The sequence below is a fragment of the Primulina huaijiensis genome, chromosome 15 (genome assembly GCF_012295235.1).
Source record: "Primulina huaijiensis isolate GDHJ02 chromosome 15, ASM1229523v2, whole genome shotgun sequence".
In the NCBI taxonomy this organism is placed as follows: Eukaryota; Viridiplantae; Streptophyta; class Magnoliopsida; order Lamiales; family Gesneriaceae; genus Primulina; species Primulina huaijiensis.
The window spans coordinates 17271703-17290239 of NC_133320.1; the positions used below are offsets into that span (position 1 = coordinate 17271703).

Consider the following 18537-nt stretch of genomic DNA (forward strand, 5'->3'; position numbering starts at 1 on the left):
TCATTGGTTTGTATAGCTTGATGTAAATTTCTATTTATTATAGGATTTCTGTGAACAACTTGTTCAATTAACCAGTTATCTGGAAATTCTATTTTTTCACATTTATTAGATCTATTAAAATTGGTCTCTATAAGAATAGTTTCATTTAATTGTTTATCAATTTTTTTTACACATATGATTTAAAGTAAATAATGGTTCATAATAGATACGATAACAGATACATATAACTTTTATTTCAGGAATATAATTATAACCATGTGCTTTAACATTTAATGTTAAGAAATTTAATATATTTATATTAGTCAAGGATAAAGATAACTTGTGATAAACATCAAAATATACTGGACCATGAGCCAAGCTAGATTGAATTATTCCCATTAAGGATCGTTTCCAATTCAAATTTCTAACATCTTTTAAAGCTGCTATAAAACTTTTTGGTAAGCCTTCTAAAATTAAAGGTCTAAAAGCAATTTGAATTAATCCAATATATAAGAATTTATAAGTTTTCCTATAAGATAAAATATCCTTATTATTTAATAATCTTAAAATTATTTCTTCATTATAAAGAAGTACAGATGATTCTGTAATCTTAACAATTTGTTTAAAACCGATATTTTCAAAGATTTCTAATTTATAGACCATTTTAAGTTCTATTTTAGGAATAATCAATTTATTTAATAAATCTAAAATATCTGGTAAATGATATTCTTCATTTAAAATGTTATGAATAGTTTCTTTCGTTTCAAATATATTCATTAAAATGAAAAGCGCTAAATCATAAACCAAAACTAATAACATAGCTCTGATATCATCTTAAGCTTGAAACTTATGAGTTAATAAAAGGAGAATTTAAAATCCTGATTAATATCTTTTTTTTTTTAACCAAAAACCTTATATTATTTCATAAAATTCAAAAAATTAAATTAATTTTTTATTATCTCGTATTAATTTCAAGTTACAAACACATATATAAACCATGACAATGGCGGCCGCGCTAAATCTCAACTGCAAACCCCTACAAATTTCAATTACCTCAATCCAAACCCTCCTCCACACGCGGCCCTAATTTCTGTGGAATCCGTTGCCTAGCCACCGCCTCACCTGTCAAAAGTTACACAGCAACTCTCCTCCCCGGCGATGGTATTGGTCTCGAAGTCGTCTCCATTGCTAAGAATGCCCTCCTGTGCGTCTCGTCCCTCGAAGGTACAAAGAAGTGAAGTATGAGGATAAAGTGTGAACCTTTTTTTGTCACTCAGGAAATCGGATACAATTTGTACTTACCAACCACAAAGAAATGAAATAAAAATAGTAAATTAAAATTTCATCTATTTGATTTTCCTGCTCCCTTTCTAGTTAACTAGTGCACCGATTCACGCGTTACGTGCTTGTATAATTTTTTTATAATTAATTTGATTTATATTTAAATGAAGATCAAAATATAATTATAATAAACAGTGAGGGACTACAATGTAATTTTGATATATAAATAAAAAAATTTGAAAAATAAAAAAATAAAAAAATAACCTCAATAAAAATTGAAGCTATAACCTAAATCCTAACAAACAAAGACTCTATCCGCTGAACTACATATAAGTTGCATTAAAATTTTAACATTTTATTAATATATATAATTATTAAAACAGACCATGACACAAAAGTTAGTTACTCTAAGCGTCTCAAACTTAATAAAGTAATATTGATGTATGTTCGATTGCAGCAGAAATTCTATTATTCTTTTCACTGGCTTGGCTTGATCTTCCGCTTGTGCCTTGATAGCATGAATCCTTGGTTGAAGAATTGATTGGCTAGTACCAATTTGACATGCGACCTCATTATAACATTTATAAAAAAGATTGATGGCTTTCTGGGTATTGGAACCATAGAGATTGAAACTGAACCAGGTAAAAAATGATGACTATTGCAGGGTTTGAGTTGAAGTTCAATGAAATGCCAATGGGTGGAGCAGCCTTGGATTTGACTGCAGTTTCCTTACCATAGGAGACCCTATCTGCTGCAAAGGAGTCTGATGATGTTCTTCTTGGAGCCATTGGAGGGTTAGTATGGCTATATAAAGGTCAATTGGATTATACTTCTGTTTTGCATTTTTGTGTTGAATTTTTTCTTACCTTTTGAATTTGATGTGAAGGTATAAATGGGATAATAATGAGAAACACCTAAAGCCTGAGACAGGGCTGCTTCAGCTTCGGGAGGCTCTTAAAGTGTTTGCAAACTTGAGGCCCGGCCGCTACTGTTTTACCCCAGGTGAAAAGATGTGTGCTCAAGATGATCTGATTTTCGTTTCCGTTTCTAAATTTTCTACTGATTTAAAGTTGAGTGTGCTATTTGAATTATTTAGAGTATAATTTTAGTGGAAATTAGTCGCCAATACACGGAATATTTAGCTTGTAACTTGATCTTGAATCTAGACGAATAGGTAGTCCGATTGAAATTGAAGGTCGAAAAGTTATAGATTGTGAAGATTTTCGCTATTTAGGATCTATTATCCAAAAAATTTGAGATATTAGAGAGAATATAAACCATAAATTAAAGCATGATGGATGAAATGGATGATGACATCAGGAGTCTTATGTGATAGAAAGATGCCTGCGAGATTGAACTCTTAAATAAACAATTTTTTAATAATATTTTACGATTTTATCCAATTATGACATTTACTTTATTTATGCAACTTACATGAGTATACGAATAAAGTAAATGTCATAATTGGATAAAACATAAAATATTATTAAATTAAATATTGTTTTTACTTAAAACTCAATAAAGCTTAAGCCATAAGGTGGCTCGCTGGGCACCTACTCTAACAATTTTACACTTGCCCTATAGCCAACTACCCATAAATATCAAACCCATTGCTTTTCAAACAATAGTCCTGGCAGGGGCTTCGTCAGTAGATCAATAACATTATCTAAAGTTACTTTCTCTACTGATATGTCTCATCTTCCCACAATCTTTCCGATTATGTGGAACTTCCTCATTATATGTTTGGATCGTTAATGATACCTCGCTTCCTTTGCTTGCGCAATGACATCAGTGTTGTCGCAGTTGACTGGGACTGGATCAACTCTTTGAGGAATAACACCCCACTCTTGAATGAAATTCCTCATCCAAATAGGTTCCTTTGCTGCAGCTGATGATTCTATATATTCGCCCTCAGTGGTTGAATTCGATGTGGTTTCTTGCTTGGAACTCTTCCAAGAGAGCACCATCATTGAGCTTGAATACAAAACCAGATGTTGATTTTGAGTTATCCCCAATTAGAAGCTAGAATAAGTATACCTTTCCAATTTTAATTCTCTACTTACTTAACTCATTAACAAATTCTTAGTTCTTCTTAAGTACTTAAGAATATCCTTTCACAACTTTCCAATGCAATGGACCAGGATTCGACTGATATTTGCTTGTAACATTCAGTGCAAAGACAATATTAGGTCGAGTAGATATCATACAATACATTATACTGCCTATAGCAGACGCATATGATATGCGACTCATGGTTTCTATCTCATCGTCAGTCTTAGGACACATAGACCTAGATAGAGTCACACCATGATACATTGGGAGATATCACCTCTTCTCCTCCATAGAGAATATCCTCAATATGGTATCAATATAAATGGATTAGGTGATCCTTAGCATCCTTTTTTATCTATCCCTATAGATCTATATCTCTAATACATAGGATGTTTCAATCATATCTTTCATGTAGAATTTACTAGCTAAGCATAGTTTAGTTGACTGCAACATCTCTACATTATTCTCAATTAGTCGTATGTCATCAACATAAACCACCAGGAATGTCATTACACTCTCACTAATCTTCTAGTATACACAAGGTTCCTCAAGATTCTTGAAAAAATCAAACTCTTTGATAGTATTGTCAAATTTGATGTTCCAACTCCTCGATGTTGATTAAGTCCATAAATGGATATCTAAAGTTTGCTTACTTTATGCTCACTTCCTAATGTGAATCTTTCAGATTGAGACATGAAATCTCTTCCTTAATGTCACAATTAAGGAACATTGTCTTCACATCCATTTGTCATATTTCATAGTCATATCATGCTGCTATGGCTAGCAATATCCTAATGGACTTGAACATTACAATTGGAGAAAATATTTCCTTATAATCAATACATTGTCTTTGAGTATATCATTTTGCTACCAATCTTGCTTTGAATGTCACTACCTTCCCATTCATCCAAGCTTCCTCTTATAAATCGATTTGCATCATATGAGAACAATTCCCTCGGGTTGATCTACTAGGGACCATAATTGGTTCGAATACATAGAATCCATCTCAGACTGCATGCTTCAAGATATTTGGATGAATCGACATCTGATAATACTTTTTTGAAGTTTCTTAGATCACATCCAAGAATGAGCTTATCTTGTCCCTTTTCAAGAAGTTGGCTCATTCTTTTAGGTGTCGATCTTCTAGAAGCTTGTGTTTCCTCAACTGGTTGTTGGAGTGTTGATTCTACGATTTTATTTCTCAAGAAATGGTCCTAGAATGGGCTTCGTCAGTGGATCACTAACATTATCCGTAGAGAAGACTTTTCTACTGATATGTCTCCTCTTCCCACAATCTTCCGGATTATATTGAACTTCCTCAATACATGTTTGGATCGATGTTGAGAGCTCGGTTCCTTTGCTTGTGCAACTACACTGGTGTTGTAACAGTAGAACGGAACTGGATCAACTCGAACGAAATTCATCATCCAAATAGTTTTTTTTTTGTTGTAGTTGATGCAGCTTTGCATTCGGCCTCAGTGGTTGAATTCGCTGTGGTTTCTTACTTGGAATTCTTCCAAAAGACAACACCACCATTGAGCTTGAATACAAAACCAAATGTTGATTTTGAATCATCCACATCTGATTAGAAGCTAAAATCAGTATATCCTACTAATTTTAATTTTCCACTCCCGTAAATCATTAACAAATTCTTAGTTTTTTTTAAGTACTTAAGAATATCCTAAACGAATTTTCAATGTAATGAGTCGATATTCAACTGCTATCTACTTGTAACACTCAATGCAAAGACAATATTAGGTCAAGTAGATATCATATCATACATTATACTGCTTCTAACAGACGTATATGGGATGAGGCTCATGGTTTCTATCTCATCGTCAGTTTTAGGCACATAAACTTAGATAGAGTCACACCATGACACATTAGAAGATATCCTCTCTTGGACCCATAAAGAATCTTTTCATTATGGTATCTATATAAGTGGATTGGGTGAGCCATAGCATTCTCTTTGATCTATCCCTATAGATCTGTATTCATAATATGTAGGATATTTCATCCATATCCGAAGAATTTACTAGTTAACCATATTTTAGTTGATTGCAACATCCATACACCATTCTCAATGATTAGTGTGTCATCAACATAAAGCATCAGAAATGTCGATGTACTCCCACTAACCTTCTTGTATACACAAGATTCCTAAGGATTCTTGGCAAAATCAAACTCTTTGATAGTGTTGTCAAATCTGAGGTTCCAACTCCTCGATACCTGTTTAAGTACATAAATAGATATATGAAGTTTGTATACTCTATGTTCACTTCCTACAAATCTCTTCCTTGATGTCAGCTTTAAGGAATTTTGTCTTCACATTCATCTGTCATATTTCATAGTCATACCATGCTGCTATGACTAGTACTGTCCTAATGGACTTGAACATTGCGACTAGAGAAAATATTTCCTTATAGTCAATACATCGCCTCTGAGTAAATCCTTTTGCTACCAATCTTACTTTGAAAGCCACTTCCTTCCTATCCTCCACAAGCTTCTTTTTGTAAATCCATTTACATCATATGAGAACAATTTCCTCGGGTTGATCTGCTAAGGACCATACTTGGTTCGAATACATGAAATCCATCTCGAACTACATGACTTCAAATCGTTTGGATGAATCGACACCTGATAACGCTTCTTTGAAGTTTCTTTCCAGAAATTGGCTCATCTTGGCCCTCTTAAAGAAGTAGGCTCATCTTTTTAGGTGGCCTTGAGACCCTTTCAGATATTATAGGAGTTTGTGTTTTCTCAATTGGCTGTTAGGGTGTGGATTCTACTATTTCATAAGTGGGTGGTTCACGAATCTTTTCGAGTTCTATCACTCCTCATTTTCTATAAAATAAAAACTCATTCTCTAAGAAAGAATGACATATTGACTTTTCTATCAAATAGAAACTTCGTGACTATTTCTATGCTGGATACTATTTCTTTGAATATCCTATAAAGCAAGACAAATTGGTTATACTATCCAATTTATCATCCACTTTCCATTCCACATAAGCAGGACATCTTCATATTCTGAAGAAAAAATATTTGGAGGCTTTCCTTCCATATCTCATATGGAATTTTATCTACTGAATTTGTATGAACTTGGTTCAACAACATTGTCGCAGTTTCAAGTGCAAATCCTTAAAAAGATGACAACAATTCAGTAACCTCATCATAGATAGAACCATGTCCATCAATATCCAATCGTGATTTTCTGACAAACCATTCATCTAGAGTGTGACAGGTGGGATCCACGATAAAAGAATCTCATTATCTTTAATTAGTAAATTGGTAAATTGTTTGATATATTTGGAGATTTTGGGTTGATTTAGTTTGCTATGTACCTTAATGTTGGGTTGATGCCTCTTTTGGACTTGTTCAAACGAGATAAAATATCTGCACTCATATATTATCGAAAAAATTTATCTTTAAAAATAAAAAAACCATATTAATATTAAAATATCTCATTTTCATTTTATTTTTAAAATTTTTATATCATATTGCGTGTGAATATTTACTAGTTATTAATTATGAGTCAATATAGATAGAAATATACACCGAAAGCTGGAATTAATTATCAACCAAGAACCCATATTTAATGAATTTGAATGATGATCGAAACAGAAATTAAATAAAAGTCTATCCGCCATAATTATAAAGAGAAAATTAGTCCATGATAATAAGCTCAATTCGTGATATTTCAATTTTTTTAAAAATAATCATAAATAAAATAACTCTCGCACAATATATACTACTTATGGATATTGATTTAAGAAAGGAGTTGGGCTCTCCAAATTTGATGGCTCCGTGAAATGCAACACAAATATATCTATAATTTGACAAAAACTTGTATGAGACGGTCTCACGGGTCGTATTTTGTGAGACGGATATCTTATTTGGATCATCCATGAAAAAATATTACTTTTTATGCTAAGAGTACTACTTTTTATTGTGAATATAGATAGGATTGACCCGTCTCACAGATAAAGATTCGTGAGACCGTCTCACAAGAGACCTACTCCTATAATTTTATATATATTATAATATATGATGAGCCTAAAACAACTAGTTTCATAGTGTAATTTTTGATCAATCAGAAATATCATTACGTAATTAAAAAATATTTCATACTCATTTAATAAAAAAATATCATAAAATCCTTATTTTTATCTATATTTTTGAATTTTTATATTATCATATCACCAATAATAAAAAATATTACAAAAAGTATTTTAAAATCTTTTTCCAAATTTCTGTTTTCATGTTATTTTCTTCAATTTCAAAATTGGATGACTTTCTTTTTAATTTTTTTATTAATATTTTCTATATTTTTTTAACATAGCACAAGCATCACGTATTTCACTATTTGCTAATATTATTATAAAGTGTATGTCTAATGTGCGACAATATGTGTTAAAAAAGTCAATCGGAGCATACTTGAAATGAAAATTAACACTTTTAATACAAAAAGTAATATTTTTTACTTAAATCAATATATATTATTATTCAATATACTTTGATATAGAAAGTAATACTTGTCACTCAAATCAACATATATTACACAATATTTCTTCATAACATATCTAACAAAAAAAATGATACTTTACAATAAAAATAATACTTCGGACATAAAAAATACTACTTTTCAAAATTCGGGTTAGAAATTATCTAATAATACATATTTAAATGTTCTATAACATGCTTAAATTTTCGTATTTTATTATTGTAAAATTATCTTACTAAATCTCATTTAATATTTAATTTTATAAAATATCATAAATAAATCAAAACTTTCAAAATAAAATATACACACATATATATCGTCTATCTACCGATAAAGTGTCACTTTTTCATAGATATGGTGAAGCATATCAAGTGAAATTCATCAGTGAATATAAAGATAAACACGACATGTGAACAATATATTAAAATGGATATATATAATATTATATTTTGTTACACAAAAAACGGCCAAAGGAAATGAATCCATTTGGCCAGTGGTAACGTTACGGTAGAGGATCTCTGAAATTCTCCACGCCTAGCCGTTTACTGTAGTTCCAAGCGTCAAATCCTGCAAGAGTTCCACTTATGCAAGAAACCCACTCGTCACCCACAAGCTGAATAAAATAGTGTTTGACGGGGAAAGATTCCCGACAACTCATCCAAAACACGGTATCACCGCTTAGCCCCACTCTTTCTTCCATCTTTGAGCTGCAATCCAATCATTTGTGTACTTATTTTTGTTTCTATCTATACCTGTTCGTCTCTTAGTCTGCCACAGTCTCACGAATCAGTGTGAGAAATACATTTTGTATATACACATACAACAATCTTGCCATCTAACGATTTTTATTTTTCGCGTTTTCTGGTGAAGGTATGGGAGGAAAAATGGGTTTTTACGAGAATAAGCTGTGTTCTGCTCTGGTGCTGATAGCGTTTATTTCCTTTCTTTTGTTGTTCATCTCGTCAGCTGGTATGTTTGGTTGTTATTTTGAAGTGGGTTTCTGTTTTCGTTCTACATTCTTTGACTTAAGCGGATCTTTTGTTGTTCCCAGCGGCAGATGCGGAGGGAAAAGATGCCGTGTCGTGGGTTTTTCGGAGGTCTCTTCTGGAAGGAAATAATGCGGAAAATTTAAATTCTACCACTTTGGTGTTGGCTAAAGAGAGAACGCTGAGGAAGGATCCACTGGATAATCTCCATTATTACACAGGGGGATGGAATATCAGCAACGACCATTACATAGCTGTAGGAGTTTCTTGCTTCTTTTGCTTCGTTTTTTATTTTTATTTTTATTTTTATTTTTTCGGTGAGTGGGAAAGTTTTTGAGTTGATGGGTTTTAATCACTGTCATTTTTTTTTTGCTCATAGTCGAAATACTGCGTCGGTTAGGTTATAATTTCATGGGTGCTAATGACAGAAATAGGAAAAGGTTTGGGATTTGATCTGATTTTGGGCTAAATGTCAAGTACCATGTTGGTTGAACCGTTGGATCATATGACTTGGGTCCCATATGAAATTTATGCGAGACATATGAAATTGATGGATAATAGATGTAACATAGGCTTGCGTCTGATTTTGTGGGATTTTTCGCATTTTTGTGGATTGGCAGCCGTAACGTTAAGATATTTTGTGATTGATTGATATGTTTTTGTTCTTTGTGTAATTTGCTGTTGTCACGTGTAGTATCATGATTTGGGCTGACTTGTGTTTAATATGTGCTTCCCACCGGGGGGCAATTTGCTCTGAATTTGTAATGTCTTGGAGTCAAAACTGTATGATTCCGTCACATTAAGTCTGGTCACTTTGTGAAATTTTTTGGGTGAAGATCTCGCTTTTAGTTTCTGGAATCATTGGTCTTTACTTTAACTTAATAGAAGCATAAGTTGATTGAGTAATCACAGTTGGGAATTGTGAGAATCATCTTGATATAGTCTGTAGACAATGGAGTTCTCAATGTTCGCTGAAGCGTAATCTAGAATATATAAATGGCTGGGGAAATTGATGGTTAGCATGAAGATGTGTTCACTGGAAAATCGGAGGACTTATTATGAACTTGGAAGGCATATACCTTTTTCCCGTTATTATTTGTTTCTCATTATTACTCATCCGTTTGTAGGAGTCTGTAATGAATATAACCCGAGTTTTTGCTGCTGCTGATATTATTTATGTATTCGTTTGTTTTATTTTCTGATGTTTCTCTCTATATCTTTCTTTAACATATTGGTCTTGATGCAGTCTGTTCTTTATACTGGGTCTACACTTTTCCTTGTTGCTGCAATCTGGTTTGTTGGATTCGGACTCTTCTTGTTACTGGTTTCTATGTATGTTTGCTGCTGCAGGCGCCATCGTTATGGCTATTCTCGATTTGCCTATTGTCTATCGCTTATCCTTTTGTCATTATTCACAATCTCCGCAATGTAAGCCTCTTCTCAATATTTGGCACACCTGCAATATTTTCTATTTATTCAAGATCGGGTTCTCATCTCTCTTACTTCTTATACATCAGCGTTGGCTCCGTTGTTCTCTATACCGGGCAAGGGAAATTTCATGATAGTACAAGAAGTACACTAGACTATGTTGTGGGACAAGCTGATTCCACGGTTAACAATCTCAAAGATGTGTCAAATTATCTCACGTCCGCTAAGAAAATTGGCGTGGATCAAGTTTTCCTTCCTCAGGACGTGCAAAACAATATTGACAAAGTCAACAACTTGATTACCTCTTCTGCCACCCAACTCGAAGAGGCCACAGACAATAATAAAGATAATATTTCCCACTATTTGGATGCAGTGTAAGTATTTCAATCTCGATCCTGTTATTCTCCAAATTATACTTAGTATCTCACGTTTTGGATATCTATGCAGAGGTCTTATTCTCATTGTCGTAGCGGCCGTGATGCTTGCCCTGGCTTTACTTGGTTTCTGTAAGACTGCTAGTTCTTTCACGCGTATTTTTCAAATTCATAGAGAAAACAAATTGTTTAAATTTGAGTCATCTCAGTCGTAATATTTGGGTGCAGTGTTATCAATCTCAGGCTTGCAATTTCTCGTGTACATGTGAGTGGATGTTCTAGCCATATGTTTGTGCAAGCATCTTCTGTTTCATTTACATGATTCCTGAACTCTTAAAGATAATGCTTGCAGATTGGTTTTTATTGGTTGGATACTCGTGGCTATCACATTCATCTTATGTGGCGTTTTCCTTGTTCTCCACAAGTACGGCTCCAAAATCCCCAATCTAGATACAATTCAATTCATTGATGATTTGTACTTGTTTGTTGATCTACTCTCTTTGAAATAATAATTTACCTTTTTCTTTTGTCCCCAAGTATGATGGGTGATACATGCGTTGCCATGAATGACTGGGTTATGAACCCATCCGCTCATACGGCATTGGATAAAGTTATCCCATGTGTGGATGTCGATACAGCTCAAGAAACATTGTCTCAAAGCAAAGATGTGACCTTTCAAGTTGTTCGGCTGGTAAATGGGATAATCACTAACGTCTCAAATGCTCAAAATCTACCACCTCCTAGTGTTGCACCCTTGATATCTTACAATCAATCTGGCCCTTTTGTGCCTCTCCTTTGCAATCCATACAATATCGACAAAACAAATAGAACATGTGCAGCAGGAGAAGCTGATTTGAGTAACGTTACTCAGGTGATACATTTGAACTACTCGTTAAGCAATATTTGAATGGAAGGGTATGGAAAACATGGTTTTGAATCCAATTAACATGTTTGGATGAATTTGACTTATGTGAATCTCAAATTGATCTCTTCTCGATTTAAACTGTTGTGTTGATTATTATAATGGATTTTGAATTCACTTGAGATCTTTGTCATCAGAAATCCATATCTGAAGTGTCATTTCTTAAGTTTAGTCTTTGGCCGAACAAGTGCAGTTTTCACGTGTTTCCCCGCCATTTTCTTTTCTTTGGTATTAAGCATTAGAATGTAGTTCATCTTTGTCACAATAAAAAATCCTGATCCATGCTTTCAGATTTGGAGGAAGTATGTGTGCCAAGTTTCCAAGAACAACATTTGCACCACCGTGGGCCGTTTAACACCAACCTTGTATGATCAAATGAGCAGCGCAGTCAATGTGAGTTATGGTTTGTACCACTACGGCCCGTTTCTCACCAACTTAGTCGACTGCACTTTTGTTCGAGACACGTTCAGTGTTATACATGATGATCATTGTCCTGATTTAGAACGTTATAGCCGGTTCGTTTATATTGGATTAGCAATGGTATCGGCAGCAGTGATGTTATCATTGATTCTTTGGGTGCTTTATGCGAGAGAAAGGCGTCACCGGAAGTATACAAAGCTCGTGGATGGTACATCAGATCCAAATTCCTTGGAAAGCAAAGGGCCGTAATAAATTTGAGAGTATAATGTGACCTTGAGACAATACTTGACATCATGCTATGTGAAGAAATGAGTTAGAACCTAGAAAGTGTATTTCTGTTTGCTTCTGTTGGTTTTTTCCCAAGTACAAAATTGACCAAACCCAAACTTTATATGTATACAGTTTGATTTTTTTTGGATATATTTAACACTGCTCATTATATCTTTAATACCACGAAACGAGTAAGATTTTTGTTTTAACGTGGATTGAAAACTTACGTTTTTCCATAATCAATATATATTTGAGAAAATCCTGTAATCCACACACACACAGACACACACACACACACACACACTGATGTCCGGTGTCTTTATACTAATTGACTTTTAATTGATTTGTTGAAAGTTTTATTTAAAAATTACAATTATACATTCATTATATAATTTTGTAATTAATCTTTTTTATTTCGATAAAGTAGTCTGTATTTTAAAAATTTTTAAGCTTTATTTTAAAATTCAATTTTATATCTATCTACATTTTTTTAATTTTTAGATGAATATATTATTATTAATAAAAAAATCATTAATTTGAAAATATTTCAAATATATAAAACACGCAACACATGCAATAGAAAGTATTAGTTTCAATTATAATTTTATCCTATTATTAGAAAAGAACGGCCAAATATGATTTATATTTTTGCATTACCCTTACTATGTTATATTTAAAATCTATAAATATTTTAAACAATAAATAGTAGAATATTTAATTATTATTTTGTAATGTAATTTTATATTTTATATCGAATTTTGTAGGTAACATATAAACTTCGCTTAAACAAAACATTTAAGTAAAACTATATGTATAATTTGATTTTGCTTATGTCATTATTTTGATTATTAATTTGAAAATATATGTTATTTTATCACATATCATTAGATATTTGCATAACTGAACTAAAAAAAATTAAGTACCGACACGAAATTTTCTTTTTATTAATGTGTATAATTCATTTAAATTTTGATATTTTGCAACTATATAAAAATAAAAAAAGTTCTTGCGAATATTGGGATATAAATAAAACTCCAATTCATAAAATGATTTCTTCGTAAAATTTACAGCAAAATGAAACTGGATTTGCAAATGGCACACAGAACAAGGCGGCCGATTCAATGTCAACCCATCCTCCGCCACCATTGCCAACTGCTGCACAGTAATGAATGACCGCCACCATGAATGAATGAACTTCATCGAAAATCTACTCACTCTGTATAGAAATTCGCACCACTTAGCTGTCTTCAATTCGACATGGAAGCTTATCAAGAATCTGCTTGCATTAATGGCGACGTTTGTTCAAACGAAGAATGGCGTAAATAAAAGAAAGAGAGATATTTCGGTGCATTGATGAAGTGGGAATGAAGTTTACAACAATTTTGGTTCTTCTCTTCGCGTTTCTTTTGGTTACTTCAGTATTTGCAGAAGGAAATATTAATAAAGAAAATGAAGAGAAAAGAAGAAGCTCCTCGAGAGTAAGTAGAAGCAGGGATGGCAGAAGCAGAGGAGGAGGCGGAGGTGGAAGAAGTAGAAGAGGCGGCGGAGGTGGTGGGAGAAGGTCGGGGGGATCATCAAATTGTGATCCTTTGTATTTATATCTATTTGGAAATTGCGGTCAATGGCCATTTCCCCGTGATTCACCCACCAATCCCTTCCGACGAAGACCCTCGCCGTCACCTCGTCGGGCTCCGCCACTGCCACCGCTCGTGCCATCACCGCCGTTGGTTCCCATATCTCCAGTTACCCCTTCTGCTCCTCTGATTCCCCTACCGCCTCCTCTGATACCTTCTCCCCCTCCAGTAGTGTCTCTTCCGCCACCAATTGTTCCGGCATCTCCGCCACCAACTGTTACTTCACCACCTCCGGCATCTCCTCCTGTATCACCCCCTACGGTGCCTGTATCCCCGCCACCATCACCACCTCCACCGTCACCATCACCACCTCCACCGTCACTATCTCCACCACCACCTCCTTTAATCCCGTCCCCTCCACCACCTGAGCCAACATCCCCTCCACCACCTGAAGTAATCCCTATAATTTACCCTCCGCCATTGGTCCCCTCACCGCCGCCGTCAGTTCAAGAACCACTCCTTCCATGGCTATCACCTCCTGCCTTCACCGGCCCAGAGAATCCACCTCTAGTATTTTCTCCCCCGCCGTCAGGACCGGATATCTTCTTCCCACCACCGGAGCCACAACTCGTGTTTCCTCCGCCACCGTCGTTTTTTGGCGCACCACCCCTTTTCCAGTCCTTTAGTCCACCAGAAGAGCCGCCACTAGCTCCTGAATTACCGTTCATATTTTTTCCACCACCCACATCAAATCCCCCGTTGGTCCAGACTCCAACATTTCCGATCCCACAGGCACCAGCCATCGTGTATCCGCCTCCACTGATTGGTAATTACCCAGATGGCTTAACCATAACTTCGCCGGCAGTGCAGGAGGAGCAGCCGCTGCCACCACCACTTCCTTTCAATTAACTTATGAACTTTATTTTCTTCTTCTCGTTTTTGTTGCGATTTCTTCTACTTCATGACGATCCATGCTGCTAGATTTAACTGAATGAATGTAAAATATTTCATGCAATTTGAGGATTTATTTTGACGCAGCTAATATCATATCTTTTAAGAAAATTTATAAATTTCATCATTTATATTTATCATTTTACGATTTATATTATGATTTCAGTTTTAATCAATTATTTTCTTTTCTTTTATAATTTTAGTCTTTCTTTTACATGATACTGAGGTTTAAAATGTAAGTACTATCATGGACAACATGTTAAAATTACAAAATAAACTATCAAAATTGTCAAAAAAATAATTATATTAGACTAAAACTCGATTTTAGAAACATTGTTGACCATAATCTAAAAAAATCAAATACAAATAAAATAACAAATTTTCCAAATATATATATATATATATATTTTTAGAATTATAAATAAAGATATTTCATGCATATACATATAATCGTGTCTTAACGACTGAAACACGATTTGTCGTTCTTGTTAATATTTTAAAGTTTCATTACGTAAATTTTATAAATTAAATATTAATATGATATATAATATGCTTCTAGAATTTTGTATTTAGTAGAATATACAACACATATGTAGATAATACTCGTTCGAATCAAGGAAATAATGTAAAAAAAAAATATCTAGAGTGTAAATGAAATTAATTATGTCCAATAATTAAAGTAAATATTATTATCTTGGGAAAAAAATTATCTAGAGTTCTATTATGAAAAACTTCAAATTTAAAAAAAAAAATCCAAGAAATAAAATCCGTTCAATTAATTTCCATCATCATAAGCTAAAACACCTAAAGGTTTTTGTTTTTATATTTCAAAGAAAGAAATTAATGATATTAATTTTTAAATTAATATCTATTTATTATCATTGAATTTTGTAACATTTTTTCATCTATATTCTCAACTGTTATTATTAATGGTGGCCTTTAAATCTTCCGGAAATTGGCCTTCAGTCCCCAGCCGTCGTTTTTTTTTTTGTGTTCAGTCCTTGGGTATTTTTTAGTACCACATTTCCACATGAAGTGTACCACAATTTGTATGACATAGTACCACAATTTTATGGGTAGGGAGTGAACCCAAAGAAATGTTTTGATTGAGGATTTTTCACCAACTTTTCCTTAAATCTTTGTCGGTATATGTGTATATTATACACATTCTTGAAGAGAAAAAGAGATCACAGTTTTCATCCAACATTGAGGATCACATTCTTATGCAACACAAAAAAAATTTCTCTGCTGTTGTGAGATAATACGAAAGTTGTTCATGAAAGATGGCCTTACTTTGAACTGTGCAACTCGCGAGCATTACGAGAACATTAATGAAATTTTACATTTCTATTATTACAGAATTTTTCAAGTCTAATAACGAGTGAAACAGTGGTAGCACTGTTGAAAAGTTTATAGTCTTATTTTGAAATATAGAAAAATTATTTATTGATAGTATAAGTTCGATATATATATTCGTGAGGGTTATATTTTTCTTTTAATATTATTTATTGAGCCCTTTAATTTATGAAATTTAAATTGTGATCTATATATACAAATATTTATATGAAAAATGATGAAAAAAATGTGAATGTTGAGTTGAGATCTCAATATATATTAGATTTAAAACGTCTGAATTAATTAATATTTTGAACTTTGTGGACAATTTTTTTTGAAGATAATTTACTTGTGGATTGAATATGATCATATCTTGAGCAGTGTAAATGTAGATCTTATGTTGTTATACGATGTCCTTACAAGGTCTTTAAATTTTTGCTTGATTAAACAAAAATATTATCTTATAATTCAATTTTGGTATACTTTCGTTATTTGTGAAATAAAAATAAAGAAAAAACTAATCTTGTTTCCTACACAAAATGTGTATTTTGAGATAATTATAATAATATTATATATAATATGTCAATTTTGATTAAATATTTATGTAATGATAGAATTTTTGAGGTGTGGGATCAGGTATACCATAAAAAGGTATCGAATTAGTAAAATTATTTTGAGATATATTGTTATTGTCGTATGTGTAGCAACGATTTTGAGATATGTGGCTATCAAAGTTGTGATAGTGTGAATTAGTTGGTTCTTACTAGTTCACACACTACTGACAAAGAAAAGTGTGAAAAATAATGGCTCCTAGTAGGTGTAAAGATCTCGTACTCGACACATGTCAGGTTGATTGAACGAGGTCAAGTCTCGATAGATTTAGAACATAATAAAGAAATTTGTCATTTTAGGTGTGAGCATGACTAATACATCTAAGTTATGAAAGATAAGTGTTTGAACTCATGTTAGTATGTGTAGCAGTATCCCTAAGCGAGACCCAACGAATCTCTCAACGCCACGTAAGTATGTTCGACGTGCAAAAGAAAATATTTTATTTTTGAAGTATGCTAAATGTCTTGTGACCAATTATGAACGGATTGGAAAGCGGTAAAGCATGACCAGAGACCAATCCACCCCGGTAAAGCATGATCGGGTTTAGATCAGGATTTGAAAGCGGTAAAGCATGACCAGTGATCAATCCACCCGGTAAAGCATGACTGGGGATCTCATGTATGTGATAGTGGATTTTTCCTATCAGCCCAGTACCAAGGCCGATCCTAGCAATTTTTGGGCCCGAGTCTAACTTTTTTAAAAAATTCTCTGTTCGTATGTTCATATTTTTTAGTTCGATAACAACTTTTCCGAATTAAATCAATGTATTAAAATTAATATAAAAAATAAACGAATAAAAAGATCAAACATGTCCAAAATGATAACTAGAAAAAATCACCTTATAGAGCAGATTTATATGTTTCGCCGAACAGATTGTAGACAATAGATGGAATTGTCGGATAGTATAGCAATACTACTGATCTAGTTCTATGATACAAAATTTTATTGTTCGATGAAGCAAAACAATCTTGTACGAGAAAATAAAAAAGGAAAACCAACCACCAAAAATAGTCAGATACGGTAAATAATATAGCGGAAGATTCGTGATTATTTAGAAAGATCGAGAAACTTCATGGTTTAGATTTTCTAGGGAATTCACTATTAATCGAATAACACCAAATGAATCTCAATTCTAGGCGCGGCTGTGCCGCTTGCTGGCGACAAGAAGCGGTAGCGAACGTTTTTTTCAATAGGTTCTCTGTAGTCAAATATTTCATACGAACAAGTAGTGTTTGGGCATGAGGATTGATCGAGTTAAAAAATAGAGTCAAAAATATTTTGTCCACTAATTAAACATTGAGTAGGCAGCACAATTTTTTTCTTTTATGCGGGTTAACAAAAAGAATGATTGTTATTTTTATAATAAAAATATGGAGATACCAACCTACCAAAGGTAGTTATTATAATATTCATATTTTTAATAATATAATTGTAAGAAATATTGAATATTGGAATGTTTGGAATAAAGTCTGAGGAAAACAATGACTTTGTTATGAAAAAACCCAAAATAATATATTTATGTTGGAAAAACATATGCTAATATATAATAAAATTTTCAAAAAATTATAGGCCCCATAAAATAAATGGGCTTGAGTCAATGACTCTCATGCCTCTACATAGGCACGGTCCTACCCAGTACTGTGGTTTAGTCTAATCAGACGCATTTATGTATGAGTCACTTGCTTTGAAACATATCTCTACGCAAAATGATGTTATGTATGCTCAAGTATGTATGAAGCATGTATGTTTAAGAAAAGTTTTATGAGGATGGAACGTCTACGTTTATGCTACTTCGTTCAAGTTTCAAGTATGTTTGTGCTATTACGTTCGAGTTTCAAGTATGTAAGCC

The 18537-nt window shown here is 33.2% G+C and overlaps 1 protein-coding gene and 1 long non-coding RNA gene across 7 annotated transcripts; both read left to right on the forward strand.

The window, feature by feature from the left end:
- Positions 1-976: 976 nt before the first annotated feature.
- Positions 977-2609, forward strand: LOC140960267 (uncharacterized). 2 transcript variants are annotated; one of them, XR_012172136.1, is made up of 3 exons: positions 977-1308; positions 1925-2054; positions 2147-2609. It is a non-coding gene; the product is annotated as an uncharacterized lncRNA (long non-coding RNA). The 2 variants fall into 2 exon arrangements; XR_012172135.1 differs by having other exon boundaries at positions 977-1203; positions 2147-2606.
- Positions 2610-8282: 5673 nt separating this feature from the next.
- Positions 8283-12387, forward strand: LOC140959607 (uncharacterized). Of its 5 annotated transcripts, none has more exons than XM_073417523.1 (10): positions 8283-8484; positions 8687-8785; positions 8868-9058; positions 10049-10230; positions 10320-10604; positions 10678-10736; positions 10833-10869; positions 10957-11028; positions 11142-11475; positions 11818-12387. In XM_073417523.1, exons 2-10 carry the CDS (start codon positions 8689-8691, stop codon positions 12193-12195), a joined length of 1635 nt encoding a protein of 544 aa, XP_073273624.1. In that variant the 5' UTR covers positions 8283-8484; positions 8687-8688; the 3' UTR covers positions 12196-12387. The 5 variants fall into 5 exon arrangements, with proteins under 5 accessions (XP_073273624.1, XP_073273626.1, XP_073273628.1 ...); XM_073417525.1 differs by having other exon boundaries at positions 8874-9058; XM_073417527.1 differs by lacking the exon at positions 8283-8484 and adding an exon at positions 8525-8607.
- Positions 12388-18537: the final 6150 nt, after the last annotated feature.